Consider the following 23757-nt stretch of genomic DNA (forward strand, 5'->3'; position numbering starts at 1 on the left):
CCCCCCCCATCCGGCCCGAGCAGCACTGTAAACTTACATCAGCACGCAGCAGCAGGCACATCAGCAAAGCTGCCGTCGGGGTGGCCTTCCTTCTCTGCCTGTGTCCCACCCTCCTGTGACATAACATCGGCGAGGGCGGGACAAAGGCAGAGAAGAAAGCCTGCCCCGACGGCAGCTTTGCTGATGTAAGTTCACAGTGCTCGGGCCAGATGGAGGGGCGGCAGCGACTCCGGGGGAAGGGGAGCGGTTCCGACGTCTGCAGCATGCCAGTAGAGACTTCCCTCTCTGTCCCGCCCCCATCATCACGTATTGAAGCGGGGGCGGGGCAGAGAGGGAAGTCTCTACTGCGCATTTGAGAGTGAGTACGGTCACTCGCCGTTTATATGTTTGATGGACCTTAGTTCTAAAAGACAGAAGAACTGACATTTTAGTTCAGTTTCTTGGAGCGATTGGACACTGTAGTCTGGTTTTGTTATTCTATTGGTTATTATTTTTGGAAATTTGTGTCTGATTTCTTAATAAAATTATTCTACTAATTAAAAAAAATATATTAACCAATTTAAGGCATTAGCAAAACCTAAAAGCTGGTCTCCCATGGTAGAAGGAGAAAAACCAAACAGAAAGATGAGGAAAAAAAATAGTTTTATAAAAAATATGAACAATGAGGAATAATTAACCTGAGACAGACAATAAGTTAAGTTTGATCAACTCCTGACACAGTGGTCTGAAATACAATATGTATTCTTGGGATTGTAAAAATATATTTCAATAAAAGGTACATGTGGCCAGAAATCTCCCGGATTCTACATAGGCCGCCAAAAGAATGCACACCAAAATCTGAGCGCGCAGGGCAGCTGTCCGCACAATTTAATTAATTAACAAAGCATTAACAATCAAATGTCAACAATGTGAGTTAATTGGCAACAATTTGCATTTGCGCACATCTGCCCACGCTATTCTAGAACACTGGCGCCTAAGGACCAGGGGATGTGTTCCTATTAAGTTAGGCACGAAGTTACAGAATACAAAACTCTGGAATATTAAGGCCCCCAGCGTTTACACCAGGTTTCAACAGGTGTAAATGCTGACGACTAAAGACAAGCACAGGAATCCACTCTGAACGCTATTCTATAAAAGACGCTCTTGCTAGTTTCGCACGGGATCTTTCTGGCGCTGATTTTCCAGCGCCATTCACTGAATCCAGCCCAATATGTACAGGTCAGTGGAAGATCATCTGTTTTCTCCGTGCTTTTTTGTGCCCCGTTTCCTGTTTTGGTTTTACTTTTGCACTATAATTTTTTTTACCTTGGGGGGGGGGGGACACACACACACACACACACATTAAAAAATGTTTAAATAAAGAGTAAAACAAAACAAAAACACACACACACCAGGGGCGTATCTGGACTCTGGCAGTAGGGGGGGCCAGGGCCAGAGGGAGGGGGCACATTTAGCCCCCCCCCCCCCGCCATTGCCAGAGCCCCCCCTGCCACCAACGACTCCCCCCCCCTGCCATTGCCAGAGCCCCCCCCTGCCACCAACGACTCTCTCCACCTCCTCTCCCGCCGCCAACCCTCCCCCGCTGACGTTGTTTACCTTTGCTGGCAGGGACCCCAACCCCTGCCAGCCGAGGTCCGCTTCCGCCTGCTTTTAAAAATAATTCTTCAGCTGGCGGGGGACCCCAACCCCCGCCAGCCGCCGAGGTCTTCAAAGTTCTTGTTCGTCGTCCTCCTCCGTGGCCATGCTGTACGCTGGTGATTCGGAGTCTGTCTGACGTCAGACAGACTCCGAATCAACAGGGTACAGCATGGCCACGGAGGACGACGAACAAGAATTTTGAAGACCTCGGCGGCTGGCGGGGGTTGGGGTCCCCCGCCAGCAAAGGTAAACAACATTAGTGGGGGAGGGTTGGCGGCGGGGGGGGGGGGGCCAGGGCGATATCTGCGGGGGCCCAGGCCCCTGTGGCCCTGACACACACACACACACACACACACACACACACACATATATATATATATATATATATATATATATATATATATATATATATATATATATATATATATACACACAAACCTGGAATCTGTGTTCCCTTTTCTTTTAAAGTCATAGGATGAGTCTGTTTACAGTGGACAGTTATATTAAAAGAAAGTAAAGATTTTTGCAAGCCTGTTTGTAAAAGGAAAACCAGAACTAGAACTCTGTCTGTAAGAGTGAGGAAATGCCAGTACTGAGAGAAAGATGTAGAGAGAGCAGAAAAACAAAGGTGCAGTCTCACAGAAATCACCGTTCATCACATCCTGACCTTTCTTCCTAAAACCTGGCTGGGTTTTCAGAATATCTACTGCAACTAAGCACGAGAAATCTATGTACAGTAAAACCCCAGCAAATGTAAATTTAGCTTATGCATATTCATGGTAAATATTCTGAAACCACAACTGGCTGTAACATTTCCAGGACAAGTTTGGGTAAGTTCTGGTCTTAAGTGCCAAACGTTAAAGCTTTACCTCTGTAAAAAATGAGTAGAAACAAATCCATGAGGGTCATTTGTCATTGGATTGCGGAAAAGTTTGCTTTTGGTCTGCGCTGTGACTAGGGTGCCGTCGGCAAGGGAGAATCGATAGAGCGGCGTTTCTGCATGGCTGTGCACATAAGCTGCATGGGAAATAAATTTTTAAAAAATATATATATATATTGTTACAAGGCAGACGTACCACAGACACACTTTCACATGCTTTAAAAATATCATTAGTCAGAGTAGGGAAAAAAAAACAAGAAAGCAGTATGGTAAAAAGTATTTTAACAATGTATGCTTCATTTGCTGGTACAAAAGTAACTTACCCAACATGGCCACGTTTCTGCTTGTGCTTGCTTCAGGGTCATACGATGTTAATTCCTGAGCCTGTACGCCTAGCTCCATCTCTACCTGTTTTCAAATCTATGTTGAAAACCCACCTTTTCACCACTGCTTTTGGCTCCTAACCACTACTCAATTCCCCTATCCTTGTTCCTTCTCACCCAGTACTTTCCTCGCCCTTAATTGTCTTGTCTGTCTGTATTTTTAGATTGTAAGCTCTATCGAGCAGGGACTGTCTCTCTGTGTCAGGTGTTCAGCGCTGCGTGCATCTGGTAGCGCTATACAAATGTTAATAATAATAACATTCCATGTAGAAGCCTGCCCTTGCAGATGAGCAACACGGCCGCGCAGGCTTCTGTTTCTGTGAGTCCTACGTATGTGCAGGACGTCAGACTCACAGAAACAGAAGCCTGCGCAGCCTTCTACATGGAATGTTGCTGGTGGAGTAGCCTAGTGGTCAGTGCAGTGGAACATGGAATGTTGCTACTATTGGAGATTCTAGATGGATTGTTTTGGCTCCTGACCACAACTCAATTCCCCTATCCTTGTTCCTTCTCACCCAGTACTTTCCTCGCCCTTAATTGTCTTGTCTGTCTGTATTTTTAGATTGTAAGCTCTATCGAGCAGGGACTATCTCTCTGTGTCAGGTGTTCAGCGCTGCGTGCGTCTGGTAGCGCTATACAAATGTTAATAGTAATAACATTCCATGTAGAAGCCTGCCCTTGCAGATGAGCAACAAGGCGTACGTGCAGGACGTCAGACACACAGAAACAGAGGCTTGCGCAACCGTGTTGCTGATCTGCAAGGGCAGGCTTCTACATGGAATGTTGCTAGTGGAGGAGTAGCCTAGTGGTCAGTGCAGTGGAACATGGAATGTTGCTACTATTGGAGATTCTACATGGAATATTGCTAGTGGAGGAGTAGCCTAGTGGTCAGTGCAGTGGAACATGGAATGTTGCTACTATTGGAGATTCTACATGGAATATTGCTAGTGGAGGAGTAGCCTAGTGGTCAGTGCAGTGGAACATGGAATGTTGCTACTATTAAGATTCTACATGGAATTTTGCTATTATTGGAGATTCTAGATGGAATGTTTTGGCTCCTGACCACTACTCAATTCCTCTATCCTTGTTCCTTCTCACCCAGTACTTTCCTCGCCCTTAATTGTCTTGCCTGTCTGTATTTTTAGATTGTAAGCTCTATCGAGCAGGGACTGTCTCTCTGTGTCAGGTGTTCAGCGCTGCGTGCGTCTGGTAGCGCTATACAAATGTTAATAACAATAATAATAATAATAATAATTTAATGAGGAATCTCAGATTTAATTGGGAATGCCCATTTGTTCAATAGAGTTTTGGAACTGCAGAAAGGAATTGATTAGATCTCATTGCTGGATGTTCGAAATTTTGACAATTAAATTTGAGATTCCCCATTATCATCATATGCCCCTAAAACAGGCACAAATTGAAATATGGCCACATAGGGCAGATGACTTTTGTACATTATTAAAAACTTTTTAGCATACTGCTTTCTTTTATTGATTTTTTCCAACTCTATTTGCCTTCTTTTGTTTTTTGGGGTTTTGTTTTTGCACTTCTCTTTGATGTTAGGAAGGATGGTTCTTCACACAGCCTGTTCCATCACCCTCTTCAATTAAACAAATGTGGTTTCACCAGTTCCCGCTATATCTGAAGTCATTTGGCACCAAGCATTCCGCGCAATGGTTCTACTGCAAGCTGCGCTACCGCATTACCTTCTTGATAGTGGCGTTTGTACGTCCAGGACTGGCCTTCGGCGAGAGACAAAAACCTGTGAATGCACCTCCGGATTGTGTCTTCAAAGCCAGGTCTCATGGATGACCGCAGGGAGTTTGTATCAATGTTGACAACCTTGCCTAATAAAAAAAAAAAAAAATTTAAGTCAGTTTTCTAGTGAAAGTAAAGAGATCCTGGTGTCTCCTGCAACTGAATGAAGCACCAGTGGGGTGTACCTAGGGTAGTTGACACCCGGGGCTGGTCATATTTTAACACCCCCCTCCAAAATCCAGTACTAGGCATACCGAAAATACAAAACACTCAGGACCTATAGAGCAATTCTACCATACCATAAGCAGTAATTTCTACGAGTCACACAAGGAAAAGGAAAGCATCGTAAACACTACAGTGAGCAGTAGAACATCAATTCACCTATTGTAAAACAAAACCAGACAGGATAATACAGATCGTCGATCCTGCACAGTCAATGCCAACTGAAAGCCATGCCTTTTTCACAAACACAGATACACTCTAATCCACTATAGAATAAGTAATCATAAACTTTCTATTTAGACAAAAATTAAACTGAACCCCCGATGCCAGACTCTGCATACAATGCAACACCACAGAAACAGAAAATGTCCCCTAGTACTGTGCAAAATATAAAGACAGCAGATGTAAATTTGAAAAAAACTAACAAGTACCAATCACCACTTTACAAATTAACAAATAGAAATAAAACAAATATAGAAAATAAAATAATACCATTTTATTGGACTAATACATTTATTATTACTGCAGGTACCCTCACTGTGTATTGAACTCGGGCCAGCAGAAACTATTTCCTCACCTGAAAGATCATGTTTAGTGATGAAGCTCTCGGTGTTCAACGGGAAGGCCCGATCGGCTGTTGTGATGCGTCGTGCCACGCAAATCATGCAAGACTGCAAGTCTGCAAAACAAACCAAAATAAATCTATCAAACAAAAAAAAAACACACACACACAGCTGGATTAGTTCTATTTCTGTCCTGGTTTTGGTGTGGTCTGATATGGGCAGAACTACAGGGCACTTTGCACACGAGTACCATGGGTTAGACAACCCAGTTCCATATGTGCTCAGAATTTCGTAAACATAAACCCCCAATTATTGACCTTGGGACTGACAGTGGAGGAAAAACAACTGCAAACAGGAAAAGAATAAAAATACTTCACACTAAGGCATATGTTTACTAAGGTGCGTTAGCGTTTTTAACGTGCCTGTAAATTTAAAGCGCGTTAAACGCTAATGTGCCTATACATTTCAATGGGCGACTTAGCGTTTAATGCACATAAACCGTTTATGTGCGTTAAAAACGCTAACGCGTCCATAGTGCCGCTTAGTAAACATAAGAATAAGACTTCAAATTTTTTAAAAAGATTATTAAATAAGTAAGGGCAAACACATGAGCTTGACAGACGTTGAGACGTTATAAACCATGAGCTTTGATGGACCTGTATCAACTAACTTTTCTATTGCTGGCAGAGCAAATGGAAAGAATCACTGGCTCTAGTTCTTTGGTGAGTGACAATGTAGGCGCGGCCTGGTGGTCAGCGTAGCGGGCTAAGAACCAGGGAGTCCAGGGTTCAAATCCCACTGACACACCTCGTGATCTTGGGGCAAGTCATTTAACCCTCCACCCCATCAGGTATAAACTGGGAAATACCTACTGTACCCGACCAACTCACCTCGAACTACTAAATGTAAAAAAAAAAAAAAAAAAAAATCAGGAGATAAATCCAAATAAGTAAAAATAATTTTTTAACCTTCTCCATCTTCCATCATGGCCCTGGGCTGCGACAGCGCGAAACACTGCATGGTTTCATATCGCGGACGAGAATCAAGGTTGCCACTCGCATCTTCCAAAATATCATGGGCTGTCTTCACCAGCATACGGCAATTAAAGGTGTGGCTCTTCTGCCGAGGAGTTTCACTGGTCCAAGGAACACCATTAACTATGCAACAGATACAAAGATGCCGTTCAGTCTCATGGAATGTCCATGTCATATTCTGTCTATATAGCTATGGGTGAATGTATTCTCAGCAATAAACAGTTACAGCTGCCTCATGAAAAATCGGTTTTTATCTTACCTCCACAGTAGAAAAGTATATATAGATTCTAGAAATTGCTGGAAGATTTTTTTTTTTCTGACCCAGTACTTTCCTTCCTGCTCCTGTGGGCTTCCAGCTCATTCGGAAACAGGGCTGGGATGTGACATCATCAGCTTGTCACCTAGTCGTCAGTGTGACAGTTCTCAGCCAGGGAGCATCACTAGGGCTCAGGGGTGAACTGTCATGGAGATCTGTGCCCCTCGGGCAATGAGGGTCCTGGGCCCCCCCCCCCACCCCCCCCCCCCACCCCCCCCGCCTCTGGGTCCCATATCCCTTCCCCTCTGGCCATGGGTCCCTCGTCTCTCTCCCTCCCCAAAATCCAATTATCTTTCTCCCCACCCCCACCCCCAAATGCCAACATCTCTCCATCTCCACTACATTCATCGCAGCCCTAACAAGCAATGACTGAGAAGCAAAGGAGTTACCTGCAAACTTGAACAAGTTATTCAAATCTTTTCGAACTTCTTGTGCAGCTGGGCTTTGCTTGCTCTTAAGCCAGTGAGGACTGGGGGGGGGGGGGGGGGTGTAACAGACCAACTGCACAGGAAGTTCAGAAGGGCACCAAGACAGATGAAGACTTCACTAAGTTGACTTCCTTATTAAAAAGTTGACGGGAGCTTCACTATACTCATCACGAGAAATGACCAAGAAGCAAAGGGGTTACCTGCAGACTTGGGCAAGTTCTTCAAAAAGTCCTTCCGGTCTTCCTCGTGTAATATACCGTAGACGCTGGTGTTCACCAGATCCTCCTGTTTGTACTGCAAATACTGTGTGACATTCTCCGACACGAACACAATGGTCCCGTCTCGACTGACCACAAACAGGAAACCATCCAAGGCCTAAAAAAAGGTTATCACCACAAAAATAAAAAGGGTTACTCAGTCACTTAAAAAAACATATGCCGATCTGGAAATCATTACTGGTTAGTGAGAGACACTAAATTTTGTATATAGCTGTTTGGGGAAGGGGAGGGGGAGAACTCTGACAATTTAACAGCTTAAAAAGGCCTGTAGCTATATTAATCATGTGCGTTGGAACACACTGAGCTCAATATTTCCTCATAAGTGAGGAGAAAATGAGCCTTTAAAGATTAACTAAAACAACTGAAATTTCCATACACAAACAGTTGTTTATATACACATTACAAAAGATTTCGCTCTTGGGAGGTCAGATTTATGACAACTAAAATGGTGAATTGTTTCAAAATATCACAACTCTGACTGTTGTCAGATAATATTGTACTAGCCTGTAACAAGAGAGGTCCCAAGGAATCTTTGTCGATTACCCCTTGACCAGTAGAAGATACATCTGACTTCTGTACATCGTCATCACTGGAAGATGATTTTCCTGAAAAGGAGAAAATCGTTTTCTTTTTATTGACCGATCCTGATTGGTACTGACAGGTTTTAAGATCTGAAAATAAAACATTATCTAATGCTCTAATCACCGTTTTTAGACTAACATGCCAGACTAAGAAACGGAGAACAGAATATCCCGGCTTGAATTGGAAATAAAGTTGTTGTTGTTTTTTTTCCTCTCTGCTAATAGGCTGGCTTTCAAAACAGTTTAGGAGTGTAACTTTGGCAGTTCCTAAATTTGGGCATGGAATTTGGAAGGGGGTGCACTGTAGGCTGCTTGCAGGCATGATTTAGGCAGGAGCTAAAAGTATAGGCAGAATTCAGTAAATGACACCCAAAGTTAGGCCAACACCTCACGGAACAAGGAAGGATTTCCCTACAAAAAAAATCAGAAGGTCCGAAGGAGTAGGGAAGGGGTGTAGCACAACCAATCCAAGCAAGACTCTAGAGGTAGAGAATAGCAGTGGCATAGCCAGTATGGGGCCACGGGGGCCTGGGCCCCTGTAGATTTGCCCCTGGACCCCCCTGCCGCCAACCTGCCTGAACCCCCCCTCCCCCGCCGCCAACCTGCCATCGCCTACCTTTGCTGGCGGGGGACCCCAATCCCCGCCAGCCAAGCCGAGGTCCTCTTCTTTCCAGCACGTCAGACTAGAACGAAGCCTTACGCAGGATTGGAAAGAAGAGGACTTCGGCTCGGCTGGCGGGGGTTGGGGTCCCTCGCCAGCAAAGGTAGGCGACGGCGGGAAGGAGGGGAGGACGGGGCGGCGGTCAAAGTTGGTGGCGGGGGGGGGGGGGGTTCAGCAATGGCGGGGAGGGGGCTAAAATGTGCTCCCTCACTGGGCTCTGGACCCCCCTCCAGCCAAAGTCTGGCTACGCCCCTGGATAATAGTAAAGAAATATATATTTTTTAAAACAACCATATATCATTGCATCTAATCTTTTTGATTTTTTTTTTTTTGCCGGTGGTAGTTCCAATTTGCCATACAGCAACCCTTTCGTAAAAGGGCCCCCCTCAGCTTTCAAAAAGCACAGGTATCTATCTCAGCTCCTTAAATGGGTCATCTTGGACGTGCAGTTATCTAAAAACCTGCCACGCAAAACTCCAAGAAATGATGCTCTTGTTTTGGATGTAAGAACTGACTCCCCCTTTCAAAAATTTAAATGTACCCTTAAAACTTAAGGGGTTTTTTTTTTTTTGCCTCTTGTTATATTCCTTTTGTTTGTCGTGTTCATTCATTTAAGTATTTATATACTGCTTAGACCTAAGAGGTTTTACAGTTTCATTTTACAGGTCCTGGGTCTGTCCCTAGTGGGCTCACAATCTAAGCAGTACATTGCACTACTGTTGTACCTGGGGCAACGGAGAGTTATGTGACTTGCCCAGGGTCACACGGAGCTACAAAGGGAATTAAACCTGGTTCCCCAGGATCTCAACCCACTGCTGACCATCAGGAAGCAGAGGGAATCAAACCCAATTCCCCAGGTCCACAACTCGCTATTCTAACCACTAGGCCGCTCCTCCACTATCCTGTTTATTTTTTTAAAAATTTTATTTATATCCCACATTTTTCCACCAATTTGCAGGCTCAATGTGGCTTACATTTGCCGTAATGGCGGTTGCGATTTCCGGGTAACAGAATTACAAATGGTGTTGCGTTAAGGTGCATACATACATGGTAACATAGATGGAACATAGCATACATGGAACAGTTCATGGTATATATATATATATATATATAGATATAGATATAGATAGATATATATATAGATATATAGATATATATATATATATACACCATGTGCGTACATACATGGTAAAGAAGAATACATTATGGTATTGCATGCAGGTTCCTGAGTGATAATTGGATTATAACATACATTAGGTCATCGACTATGGAGAGACCATATTCGACATAGGGATAAAAGTGATAGTGCTTGTTCACTAATAGCAAAGATGTTAATCAGTCATGGAGGCATATTTTCAAAGCACTTTGGGAGGCTAAGTTCCATAGGTTTCTATGGAACTTTGGGAGGCTAAGTGCTTTGAAAATGAGCCCCATAGTAACATAGTAGATGACGGCAGAAAAAGACCTGCATGGTCCATCTAGTCTGCCCAAGATAAACTCATATCTTGAATTTGTACCTGTCTTTTTCAGGGCACAGACCGTATAAGTCTGCCCAGCAGTATTTCCCGCCTCCCAACCACCAGTCCCGTCTCCCATCACCGGCTCTGGTACAGACCGTATAAGTCTGCCCTCCCCTATCCTAGCCTCCCAACCACCAACCCCTCTTCCCCCCACCTGCTCCGCCACCCAATTTCAGCTAAGCTTCTGAGGATCCATTCCTGCTGCACAGAATTCCTTTATGCATATCCCACGCATGTTTGAATTCCATTACCGTTTTCATCTCCACCACCTCCCGCGGGAGATTTCTGTTGTGTCTAGGTCATGTACATTCTTATTTTTAGTATTTAAGATGGATGTTTGTGGTATGCCTTCTTGAACAGATCTGTTTTCAGTAGCCTAATGTGTATCATTTACCAATTAATTTATAGTGTAACCTGCTTAGACATATTACTTTAATTTGCAATATATCAAAATAGAATTCAACCTCACAGTGACCATGCTACACAATAAATGCATTTGCCCAGGCTTCCTTAAGCTATTTTACAAAAGGCTACGTGTTTAGAAAGCCTGTCAAACCCTTGGGAAACTGTCAACCTCTCAACTTGGACATCTTATGCATAATCTGCCATTAAATCTAGGAAAATGAACAGGAGGCCTAAATTTAAGATGTAAATGATAAGTGCCTCACATGAGTACATAAATTAAGCGCCTACATTTAGCAGCTCAGTTTTTGGTTGAATGTTAGGAGCAATAATGTATACGGACCTCGACTTTTCTGAAATATTTGCATTCCAAATCGCGTTAACCATGGCCACACAGAAATCAGAGCTATGAAACACAATTAAGTAAATAACCGTTGTCTTCATGATGAAAAGTTAACAAGGAGGTGAGGAGGAAGAGGGGGGGGGGGGGAATTACCTTGCTCCTTTATTTGCCGGATCTGTCTGACAGTTTCCTTTAAGATTGCACATTTGTCTGGTTTAACATTGAAGGTGTCGATGTCGCTCAGATTAGCAGAAATCAGCTCGGCCAGCTCTTCGATGTATTTGGTCTCCTGTTCACGCCTACGCTTCTCACCGCCACAGGTCAGGCTAGGCATGAGAAAACACCAAATATGTGTCAATTATAGCGAACACAAAGAACAGCACCAACCTAGGGATTCTCCACTATAGTTTCACACTCGGTACAGGTGTCAAAATGGCTTTTCAAGGACAGAGAAGCCTACATCTGCTAATCAGAGCCGGTACAATGCCTCGAAATCCCCATTCCAACCACAGGATAGGCTCAGGAAAAAATACCCCCAAGAGGCAGCATTAAAACAGAGTACAGATGTATCTGACAATGTTAGCAACAATCTGTGAGCGGATGAATTATACCGCAACACAAAACTAAACAGCTTCCCAGAACTTGGCTGGTTAAACTGGCACGTTTTCACCAAGAGATCAATCACCCAGGGGACAATTTGCAAAAGTTACTGGTGAGGCACCACTTTGAGTACTCTGGTTAGTTTTGGAGGCTGTATTTTGCTAGGGATAGTAAAAAAAAAAAAAAATATTTGAAGAGGTTCAAAGGAAGGTGACCAAAATGGCACAAGATTTACTACTACTTATTTCTATAGTGCTACTAGACATACGCAGCGCTGTACACTGGACATGAAGAAACAGACTCTGCTTGACAGAGCTTCCAATCTAATTAGGACAGGCAAAAACAGGACAAATAAGGAATAAGGACAGAGTAGTAAGATTCTGTGTGGAATCCTAAAGAGTAGCAAAATTCCGGAATCCCAAAGAGTATCGATTCTGTTCAGAATCCCAAAGAGTAACAAGATTCTGGAATCCCAGAGAGTAGCAAAATTCTAGAATCCCAAAGACTACTACTTATCATTTCTATAGTGCTACTAGACGTATGCAGCGCTGTACACTGGACATGAAGAGACATTCCACGTATGCTTCAATCCTTCTCCTTCATCAGTTCACAACTATGGAATTCTTTGCCAAAAACCATAAAAGCCATGCATAACCATCTAAATTTCAGGAAATCTCTTAAGACCATGTTATTTGGAAAAGCCTACCCCCAAGGACTCGACATGCGTCTCCACTGCTTGATACACATCAATCTAATGACAATTTTGGAAATATCCACCCTTCCCTTCTCTCACCTGGTTTCCCTGTTCCTTCCATCCCTTCCCCATCCTCCCCATTATTTCTTATTAAGGTTTTATGTTGTATTAGCTTAATTTTACTGCATTGGCGTCAGCCTCTGCGGTGCGCTGTAAGCCACATTGAGCCTAACGAAGGTGGGAAAATGTGGGGTACAAATGAGATAATAAATAAATAAATTCCCTGCTCGATAGAGCTTACAATCTAATTTGTGCCAGAAGACATATAAGAGGCCTGAAGACCTGAATATGAATAACTCTAAAGAAGGCTTAACTCAGTCCTCAGCAGACACCTAGGAAGTCCAGCTCTTCTGGATTACAACAATGAATGTGCATGAGGCATCCCCACCAGCAAAGATATACCTTACTGTGGAGGTGGAGAAGGGGGGGGCAAGAATACCTGGCCCCCCTCAGTTCACCTTTGAGCCCCCCTGAAAATGGACTTCTGGCTAACCCTTAATTTAAAACTACATCACCAGCTTTCTTCAGGTTGTCAGATGATTGTGCTATAAGCCCCGATATCTGCATGGCTCATATCTCTAGACTGGACCTCAAGATGGGCTCGCAAAAGCTGGTTCGTGGGAACCCACAACCCCTTGAGCTGGCCCCGTCTGATTCATCCCTATCAAGGAAGGGAATCCTACAGTGCAAACGTGTGATTATTTCCCTCTGAGTGTAATACATAAGAAATTATAAAATAAAATAAATACCACTTCAATGAACTTCAAACAAAACAGCTGCCACTGAAACCAAAGTCCCATACCTGGCTCCTGGCGTATCACAAGAGGATGGCTTGCGTTTTCTTGACTCGGTGACCAAAGGGTCCAAGGAGTTTTCTCCTAAGCCACTCATTTTGAACACACATCCGAATCTAGAGAGGAAAAAAAAAAAATTACTGGCTAGACTGGACAGGTTATGTTGATATTTCTGCCTCGCCTCACCCCATGCTTGGAACAAACTCCCTGAGCCCATACGCCGGGCCCCCTCCCTACCCATCTTCAAATCATTGCTCAAAGCCCACCTCTTCAATGTCACTTTCGGCACCTAATCACAACACCTCTACTCAGGAAATCTAGACTACCCCAACTTGACATTTCATCCTTAGATTGTAAGCTCTTCTGAGCATGGACCGTCCTTAGTTATTAATTTGTACAGCGCTGCATAACCCTAGTAGCGCTCTAGAAATGTTAAGTAGCAGTAGTAGTATTTATCTATCTGCATCCACTATGTTACTATTTCATATTAATAAAAACAAGACATCATCATTATAGTTCTTTTCCATTCTCAAGTGCAACATGTTATCAATCTTACCATCAATTATTACAGAGGAAAACAGTACAATACAGCTAGTCCCAAGTCGTATTGTGACACATCCAAGGGCAAATTCCCTTTGTGATCCCACACCACGGTGTGGTGTTCATATAAAAGCAGCCCCTTGGGCACAAAGAAGAAAGGATTTTGAATTTAGCTCTTGCCTTTTCAGTAGTAGCTCAAGTTTCATGTACAGTAAAGATTTCCCAGTTACCAGAGGGCTTACAATGTAGAACGCCAATGCTACAACTGGGCAAAGAAAAGCGCTATTTATACCACTGCTACCTCGGGGTTTGGTTGTATTCACAACTTTCTTTTACCAAGCATATCTCGGTTAGGCTTGAGCTTTCTAGTCTTCATCTTCTCACCATTACCCGTCCTGCACTGCACTTCATGTTCTACTCATCTTCTAGCTATGGAAGTCCCGCATAGACTACTGTAATGTAGTCTATATGGGACTTCCATTGTTTCAAATCAAAAGACCCCAAACTCTTCAGAACAGTGCAGCGTATTTTCTATGCATTGCAAAGAGGTATGACCAGGCTTTGTTATACCTATTACACAACAGACAAAGTAGAGGCTGAACAAGAACGAATCCAACACTGGAGATGTTGGCCAACAGGCCTTTATTGATGCAGATAAAAGGGGACCCGACACGGTCCGTGTTTCGGTGTATGCCAACACCCACTTTAAGGGTCAAATTACTACCTAATGAAAAACTAGTATTCACCTCTGCATGTATATGAAAGCGTAAAGTTGTGGAGTAGTTCAGGTTAGTCGGAAGACAAACGCAAGTAGACTACCACTCGCAAGCTCTGCAGACCCTACAGAGCGCTTGTGAGTGGTAGTCTACTTGCGCTTGTCTTCCGACTAACCTGAACTACTCCACAACTTTACGCTTTCATATACATGCAGAGGTGAATACTAGTTTTTCATTAGCTAGTAATTTGATCCCTGATGTAGGCGTTGGCATACGTCGAAACACAGACCGTGTCGGGTCCCCTTCTGTCTGCATCAGTAAAGGCTTGTTGGACAACAGCTCGAGTGTTGGATTCGTCCTTGTTCAGCCTCTACTTTGTCTGCTGTGTTTTCCTGTTGAAGAGGCACCCCTGTTTGTTTTTTATACCTATTACACAAACCAATTGAAGACAATCTGTTCTCCCCTACTTAAGTACTCTTTAGCAATCGTAGTTATAGCCAATAAAAGAATTCAATACTATGTTGGTATCTGAAACCAAATTGGGATGTTATGATAACATGAAAATCTATCAACATAATTAGACAGCTGGTGACTGACCAATGTTTCCAATAGCTTAGTAAGCAGTGGAATTCCTGCTATTGCTCTAAAACTAGAAGGAAGAGACAAATCCAAATTCTGAGCTTTTAGTATAGGATGAGGACAACTGAACCCATCTCTACCGGAGGCTTCCCAGATGTCAATAAGGAATTAAAGAAGGCCACAAGCCCAAGTATATTGTTTGTTTACAATATATAACTCTACTGAGAGTAGCCTAACCAATAGTTAAAACAGTGGGTGAGAACCAAAGAAGGCAGGGTTCAAATCCCACTCTAGCTCTTGTGATCAGGGGCCCTTTTACTAAGACGTGTCGAAAAATGGCCTGCGTTGGTGTAGGTGAATGTTTTGGACGCAGGCAGGTCCATTTTTCTGCCCGCCTGCAAAATAGGCTTTTTTTTTTTTTTGCGGCCGAAAATGGACGTGCGGCAAAATTAAAACCAGAGCATGTCCATTTTTGTCCCGAGACCTTACCACCACCTACTGACTTAGCGGTTAAGGTCTCACACGTTAACTGGCCGGTAATCATCAGTGCGCGTACAATGCCGATTACCACCGGGTAAGCGCCTTCTACCGCGTGTTTTGAATACACGTCAAAAATGAAATTACCGCCCAGGGCACACGGTAGCCGGGTGGTAGTTCCAGTTTGACGCACGTTGGACGCATGTAGTCGCCTACACTCCTTAGTAAAAGGGCCCCTTAGAATGTAAGCCCTCTGGGAGCAGGAAAATACCACTTTACCTGAATGTAACTCACCTTGAGCCACTGAAATCATGAGCTAAATACAGATCCCAAACCCTTTACTAACAATAGAAATGTTTGTTCTGCCCTCTCTTACAATTTACAGTCGGATATCCATCTTTTCAGGTTGTGTAGAGGAAAGGGAAATGGGACTTGATATATCGCCTTTCTGAGGTTTTTGCAACTACATTCAAAGCGGTTTACATATATTCAGGTACTTATTTTGTACCAGGGGCAATGGAGGGTTAAGTGACTTGCCCAGAGTCACAAGGAGCTGCAGAGGGAATTGAACTCAGTTCCCCAGGATCAAAGTCCACTGCACTAACCACTAGGCTGCTCCTCCACTCATTCCACCAATAAGAGCCAACCTCATCAGCGATGTCACAATGGCTTGATTGCCCGATACTTGGCTCACTTCTGATATTGTGATGTCATAAGGGAAAGGGGGAAAGGGAAATGGGACTTGATATACCGCCTTTCTGAGGTTTTTGCAACTACATTCAAAGCGGTTTACATATATTCAGGTACTTATTTTTTTGTACCAGGGGCAATGGAGGGTTAAGTGACTTGCCCAGAGTCACAAGGAGCTGCAGTGGGAATGGAACTCAGTTCCCCAGGATCAAAGTCCACTGCACTAACCAGTAGGCTACTCCTTCACTCGGTTTATGCATACTTGCTCAAACTTCGTTTCAATGAATCCGTAAGTGAACAGAAGTTGATGTTTTTCTACTAATTTTAATACAGAACTACTTATTGCAAGGGTTTCTTATTTTTTTTTTGGTGGGGGGATAACTGATTCAAAATAAGAAAACCATGAAAATGGCAGGAGCAAAAGTCTGGATACCCTTCTGACAGGTACTTAGTAATACCTTTTTTTTTTTTTTTGGTTCAAAGTAATTTTATTGATTACTCAAAGTTAAGCATACACAATAATGCCAACTTACAAACAATAAGATACTATGCATGAACCATACAGCTTATAAACTACCCATACCCTCCCCATCTCTCCCCTCCCCTTCCCATCCCCTCCATCCCACCCCTGTACCGCTCAATTTCCAAAAACTCCGTATAAATTCAAGGAAGTACAACAGTACCAATAATCCAGAACTGTTTATGTGGTGACCTCTATACTCTATGGAAAGCAGCTTAAGCAGAGGTGGAACCCCCCCACCCACCCACTCCACAACCAAAATCAACAAGCATTAATAAGTAAACTCCGACCCCTTGGACTTAGAATCTGAAGATAAGGCATCCAGATCTGAAGAAATTGTTTTCTACGTTTAGGCGACATCTTGGAATCTCTAGCCTCCCAAGATGCTAAAAGGAGTGGAGGAGTGGCCTAGTGGTTAGGGTGGTGGACTTTGGTCCTGGGGAACTGAGGAACTGAGTTCAATTCCCGGCACAGGCAGCTCCTTGTGACTCTGGGCAAGTCACTTAACCCTCCATTGCCTGCCGCATTGAGCCTGCCATGAGTGGGAAAAAGTGCGGGGTACAAACGTAACAAAAAAAAAAAAAAAGGTGCACCTGATTACGCCAATGCCAGTAAGCAGGCGCTTCCGAAGAGGTCCAATATTGCATTATACACTTTCGAGCTACCAAACTCAGCTTTCTGCATAGCAGAGTTGCAGGAGTACTCAAAGAGGCACCTTTTTTGGCAGAAATAACAGCTTCCAAATGCTTTCTGTAGCCCAGCTTAAGAGTTTATTCTTGCTTTTCCAATTTTTCCCTACTATTCCTTCCAAAACTCTTCTTAGGATTGTTTGTATGCAATTCACTTTTGATTGACATCTCCTCACAGATTTTCAATAACATTCTGAAGGCCATCAAAAAAAATGTCTGAATTTTCTTCCTTTACATACTTCATGGTTAATTTTGAGGTATGTTTTGGATTATTGATTTGCTGAAATATAGAGAGCAGAGGAGGAAGAGAGGGAGTTGGGCTCTTACCAAACAACAAAGGAGACGTTGAGGGGGTTTATTAGTCTTTTTTTTTGTTTGTTTGTTTGTTTGGTTTTTTTTTGTTACATTTGTACCCCGCGCTTTCCCACTCATGGCAGGCTCAATGCGGCTTACATGGGGCAATGGAGGGTTAAGTGACTTGCCCAGAGTCACAAGGAGCTGCCTGTGCCGGGAATCGAACTTTATTACAAAACTTTATTACAAAACATCAAAATCGACTCGACACAGCGGCTGTGTTTCGTGTAATGCAGATTGTAACAAAAGGTACAAAAATGAAGTACCGCTTTGGCAGTCCATGAAGGTTTTTTTTCCCCCTTGGATCCTGGGTTACGTTGATAGCCCACTTGCGTACCAAAAAGAAACTTCATTTTTGTACCTTTTGTTACAGCCGGCATTTCATCATAAGACTCCTGAGGTAGGCGCTTAGGCGCCGAAACACAGCCACTATGTCAAGTGGTTTTTGATGTTTTGTAATAAAGACTAATAACCCCCCCCCCCCCACACACACACACACACACACACGTCTCATTCATTGTTTGAGAAGAGCCAACTCCCTCTACTCCTCCTCTGCTCTGATTGACTCGCGTGGGGATCAACTGCACCTCAACCCCTTGTGTGGTATTTTTCCCCCCTTCTCCCTTGCTGAAATATACAACCTCATTCAGTTTCAATTTATTCACTCACTGTGGGACATTAGTTACTACACTATATCAATATTTAGCTGAAGACATTTTTCTTCCATTTGCACAAATTATTTCCTATGCCACTAACTTCTGCACAATCCCAAAGCAACATATCCACAATTATTCTTAATCAACGATAAGGTATTTTCTTCAAAGTTTTCATCCTTTTTATCCAAAAGTATCTTGTGTGGTAGGGGATGTACAGTTTAATGTTTGTGCCATCATCCAACACACTTTGCTCAAAAAAAAAAAAAAAAAAAAAAAGGTTTCAGGCTTATCAAGGTTTTCGTTTTGCATACTTTAGATGATGATTTTTGCAGGGCCGCCGAGAGGGGGGGACAGGGAGGACAAAAGTCCCGGCCCCCAGGCCTCCAGGGGGGCCCGGCGCCGGCACCTGGCCCGCACTCTGTCACTCCCAGAACTAACCTTAAGCCTCCTTTCACTTCGCAGCAAGCCGCAGCTGTTCAGGCCACTCCTTCCTTCCATGTCCCGCCCTCGCCTGACGTAACGTCCGCGAGGGCGGGGCACGGAAGGAAGGAGGAGAGGTCTGCCCTGCTGCTGCTTGCTGCGAAGTGAAAGGAGGCTTAAGGTTAGTTCCGAGGGCCTGGCCCAATAGCGGGTGGAGGGGGGCCCGGCGACCTCGGGTGGGTGGCGACGGGGGCGGCCCTGGAGTTTTGTAATGAGATTATACAAAACTTTTTCATCCAACTCTACGATACAGATTTATTTATTTTATTTATTACATTTGTATCCCACATTTTCCCGCATAGCAGTAGGAGCAATGTGGCTTACAGGTTTCGGAGAGGAGTACCAACTCCCGGAATATAGAGTAACAGATCTTTGCTATGTAAAACACTATACTGTGGGCAACTGCTAAACCTATCATCAAGTTATCTGAAGTGATCTGTGGGTTCAGTTTAGCAGATCCGACCAGTCTTTGGGCTGTTCTATCAGAGATTTTTCTTGGTTTTCTTGTCTGCCTTCATTTCAACAGGTTCGTTTAACTTCCATTTTTTTTACACGCTTTCTCACTGTTGAAATTGCTAGCAGGAAGCATTTAGAGATTTTTATGAAACTTCATTCTACTTTGTAAATTATCTCCATTTTCAAATGCTCAGACAGCGACTCAGGAGGAGCACATGGTTGTTGGAAGTAGACAGAACAATCACAAGCTGAGAGGTTAGAAGGGTCAGGGGTATTTTTTCAACCCAACTGAAGGCCTAATGAGTCCCTAGACATTTTGAGTCTTACTAACAATGTTTTTTTTTTTTAAGGAACAATGAAGCAACTGGAAGAGAGTGGAGGAGTAGCCTAATGCTTAGTGCAGCAAGCTTTGATCCTGGCGACCTGGGTTCAATTCCCACTGCAGCTCCTTGTGACCTTGGGCAAGTCACTTAACCCTCCGCTGCCCCAGGTCCAAAAAACTCAAGACTGTTAGCCCTCTAGGGACAGTGAAATACCTGCACATAAATGCGTACAGCTCTAAGTACATCTAGAAACGCTATAGAAATGATTAGTAGTTAAGTGAGGGCAGATAAAGATCTGAATGGTCCATCCAGTCTGCCCAATAGTCATATTCATTATCAATTCAAGATTAAAACAACAATGAACATGATATTATGTACTTTGGTGTTTCTAGGACATAGACTGTAGAAGTTCGCCTGGCTCTGTCCTATGTTCCGACTACTTGTCATTTGTGGAACACACAGACCGTAAAAATCTGCCCAGCACCGTCCTCATGTTCCATATTTCTGCAGTTTCTATCGAAGCTCTCTCCAGCCTATCCTAAACCGGAATGCTATATGCGGGATTCAGACTGTACAAGCCAGACCAGCACCGGACTTAGTTGATACAGCCAGAGTTCCCATCTAAGCACCACATGACATGCAGAAACATATGTAACCATTTAAGTTTTGTTTTTCTATACCATTCACTTTCTAAGAGATTCTCTGTGTTCATTGCATGCCGTTTTAAATTCCGACAGTTTTTTTTCTCCACCTCCTCCCTTGGATGGGCATTCGAGGCATCAACCACCCTCTCCGTGAAAAAGAATTTTCTGACATTACACCCGAGTCTACCACCCTGCAACCTCAATTCATGTCCTCTAGTTTACCATTTTCCCTTCTCTGGAAATATTTGTTTCTATATTAATACCTTTGAAGTATTTAAACGTCTGTATCGTATCTCCCCTGTCCCTCCTCTCCTCTAGAGTATACATACTGAGGTCTTCCAGTCTCTTCTCATAAGACTTTTGGTGCAAGCCCCATATCATTTTTGTCGCCTTCCTCTGGACCGCTTCAAGTCTTCTTACACCTTTAGCAAGAGACGGCCTCCAAAACTGAACACAATACTCCAGGTGGGGCCTCAACAACGACTTGTACAGGGGCATCAACACCTCCTTTCTTCTGCTGGTTACACCTCTCCCTATACAGCCTAGTGTACTTCTGGCTACAGCCACCACCTTGTCACACTGTTTCGTCACCTTCAGATCCTCAGATACTATCACTCCAAGATCCCTCTCCCTGTCTGTGCATATCAGCTGCTGTTCGCCTAACGCATACGTCTCCCTTGGATTTCTACTCACTAAGTGCATCACGTGGCATTTCTTTGCATTGAATTTTACTTGCCAAACCACTCATCCAACTTTTACAGATCCTTTTTCATGTTTTCCATGCCCTCTGGGGTGTCCACTCTGCTGAAAATCTTGGTATCATCCACAGAAAGGCAAACCTTACCATCTAACCCTTCGGCAATGTCACTCACAAATATATTGAACAAAATCGGCCCCAGCACCAATCCTCGAGGCACTCCGCTACTCACATTTCCTCCCTCCGAGTGAATTCCATTAACCACCACCCTCTGGCGTCTGTCCGTCAACCAGTTCACCACGTTGGGTCCTAACTTCAGCCTGTCAAGTTTATTCAAGAGCCTCCAATGAGGAACAGTGTCAAAGGCTATGCTGAAATCTAAGTAGATTACATCTAGAGAACATCCTCAATCCAATTGTCTGGTAAAAAGAGAGCTCAAACTTTTAACCCTATCATATTCAGTTTTTTTTTAAATTATTGCTTTCAATCTGTTAAAGTCAGCAAATAAAGAGCAACCAAGCATTTTTTACATAAAAAGGCTTTGTTTAATTCCTTACCACAAGGAGGTCACTTCAGCTTCTGTTCACTTGGAGATTCTGTGAAACGTACAGCTTGATCGGGGGCATAGGCATTTTAGCACACAACCATTTTGAAGTTACAGTATTTCCCAACCCTAAAATGCACAGATAATCCTACTTGGTTTTCAGGATAGCCAAAAGAAATATCCATGAGATGCATCTGCAACTCATGGACATACATAATTATTTAATGAGACAAAAGCCAACATGGATTCAAATCAAAACAAATCTTGCCTCACCAATCCACTACATTCCTTTGAAGGGGTTTAATAGACATGTGGATAAAGGTGAGCCAGTCGACAGTGTGTATCTGGATTTTTTTCATTTGGCAAAGTAACCCATGAAAGACTCCTGAGGAAATCACAAAAAGTAATGGGATAGGAGGTAGTGTCCTACTGTGGATTAAAAACTGGCTGAACGATAGAACAGAGAGTAGGGTTAAATGGTCAGAACTCTCAATGGAGAACGGTAGATAGTGGGGTTCCTCAGGGGTCTGTGCTGAGACGACATGAGAATAACTAGTGAGGTAATTAAATCTGCCAATGACAGAAAGTTATATTCAAAGTTATTAAATCGTTACGAGACTGGGAGGCTGGGCATCCAAACAGCAGATCATGTTCAATTGTAAAGCGCTGTGTACGGCTGGTAACGCAATAGAAATGATTTATAGTAGTAATTTAATGTGAGCAAGTACAAAGTGATGAATGGAACTATAGTTACATGACGGAAGGTTCCACATTAGGAGTCACCGATCAGGAAAAGGATCTAGGTGTCATTGTTGATGATACTTTGAAACCCTTTGATCAGTGACCAGCGGCAGCTAAGGAAGCAAATAGAATGTTAGAAATTATTGGGAAAGGAATGGAAAACAAAAATGAAAATGCTATAATGTCTTTGTATTGCTCCATGGTGTGACCACACCTCGAATACTGTGTGAAATTCTGGTCAATGCATCTCAAAATAGATATAGCGGAATTAGAAAAGCTACAGAGGAAGGGCGACGAAAAATGACAAAAGGGATGGGACGACTTCCCTATCAGGAAAAGCTAAAGTGGCTAGTGCTCTTCAGGCTTGTTAAATACTATACCTGAATGTAACTTGTCTTGAGCTACAATTGAAAAAGGCAAATTCAAAATCGCTTTCCCTTCCCCAACATATTCAAATAAGTCTTGCTACATTAACTGTTACCTGAAAAAAAATATTGTTAAGTTGCTCAGTTTCCACTAGGTGGCAGAATATTAAAACAGGATGTAGGTAAACCCTTGCTAAGAAATGTAAAGATGGCTAGACTAGAAAGACAGAAGGGGGGGGGGGGGGGAGGAGAGAGAGAGAGAGAGAGATATGAAGATTATACATTTTATGGTGGAAAATTGTCATAGGAAGGCCTGATCCCACCCTGCTCCAGCCCTAGTACCCCAGATATGCAAGTGAAAAATCTGGTAACCTTACTAATCAGCATATCTCAGCAGCGGCCCTCCATTACAGCACGGCAGAATGTGGGTCTGAAATTTCCCAATTTACTAACACGCTGAATTATAAAGTGGGCTTGAATCAAATTTGGGTGAAATGCTCTACAACACGGGTTGGTAGACTCCCCCCCACCCCCCGCCACACACACAGCAAGGGGGGAGGGAGGAATCCTTTGTGGTGCTCCAGATGGATAGCAATGAAGGGAGTTCCCCCTTTAAAAGCAATGAACGGAGTAGTGGACACTATTGCTTCAGAAAATTTGGTTTTACAGAATTTAAAAAGGTGTTTTTTTTTTAATTGAAATAAATTCTCACAATAAACAATATCCTTCCCATAAAACAGACAGACCCCCAGGAATAAGTCTGCAATGCTTGCACAAAATTATGGAAAGGAAAAGGTCAAGCTAACAGCCCTGACTGCCACAGTGGGGGGGGTCTTATCCTGAGGGTGGGCTTCTTGGCCTAGGAATCAAGTCTGCCTTTCTATCTCGGTACGTGACGTAAGAGCTGTCAATTCCATTTCATCAGTTATTGTAGTTTTTGTTTGGTGTTAGTTTTATTTAATATTTTGTCTACACGTCATTGTAATGGTTAGTTGTATAATCATTTGGGGGTACTTTTACTACGCTGCGTTTAGCACTAAAGTGTATGTACTGTAGATTTAAATTATTTACCGCAGGATACGCTCAGGCGTCCTACAGTAAGTTCTAAATTGGCATGCATTAAAAAAATAC

The 23757-nt window shown here is 43.3% G+C and overlaps 1 protein-coding gene across 3 annotated transcripts in view; it reads right to left on the reverse strand.

Moving 5' to 3' along the window:
• The window catches only part of NCOA3 (nuclear receptor coactivator 3), a 252633-nt gene that overhangs the window by 32216 nt on the left and 196660 nt on the right, over window positions 1-23757 (reverse strand). For 2 of the 3 annotated variants that reach the window (XM_030211264.1, XM_030211262.1), the window contains exons 5-12: window positions 13164-13271; window positions 11161-11333; window positions 8005-8105; window positions 7423-7597; window positions 6413-6601; window positions 5459-5560; window positions 4608-4748; window positions 2508-2655 (exon numbers count right to left, since the gene is read on the reverse strand). In XM_030211264.1, the coding sequence (XP_030067124.1) occupies window positions 2508-2655; window positions 4608-4748; window positions 5459-5560; window positions 6413-6601; window positions 7423-7597; window positions 8005-8105; window positions 11161-11333; window positions 13164-13252 (1118 nt within the window). In that variant the 5' untranslated portion in view covers window positions 13253-13271. Of the gene's footprint in view, window positions 1-2507; window positions 2656-4607; window positions 4749-5458; window positions 5561-6412; window positions 6602-7422; window positions 7598-8004; window positions 8106-11160; window positions 11334-13163; window positions 13272-21533; window positions 21604-23757 lie in introns of those variants that run through there. The other variant, XM_030211263.1, reaches the window with a different exon arrangement.

This window comes from Microcaecilia unicolor, chromosome 8 (genome assembly GCF_901765095.1).
Source record: "Microcaecilia unicolor chromosome 8, aMicUni1.1, whole genome shotgun sequence".
In the NCBI taxonomy this organism is placed as follows: Eukaryota; Metazoa; Chordata; class Amphibia; order Gymnophiona; family Siphonopidae; genus Microcaecilia; species Microcaecilia unicolor.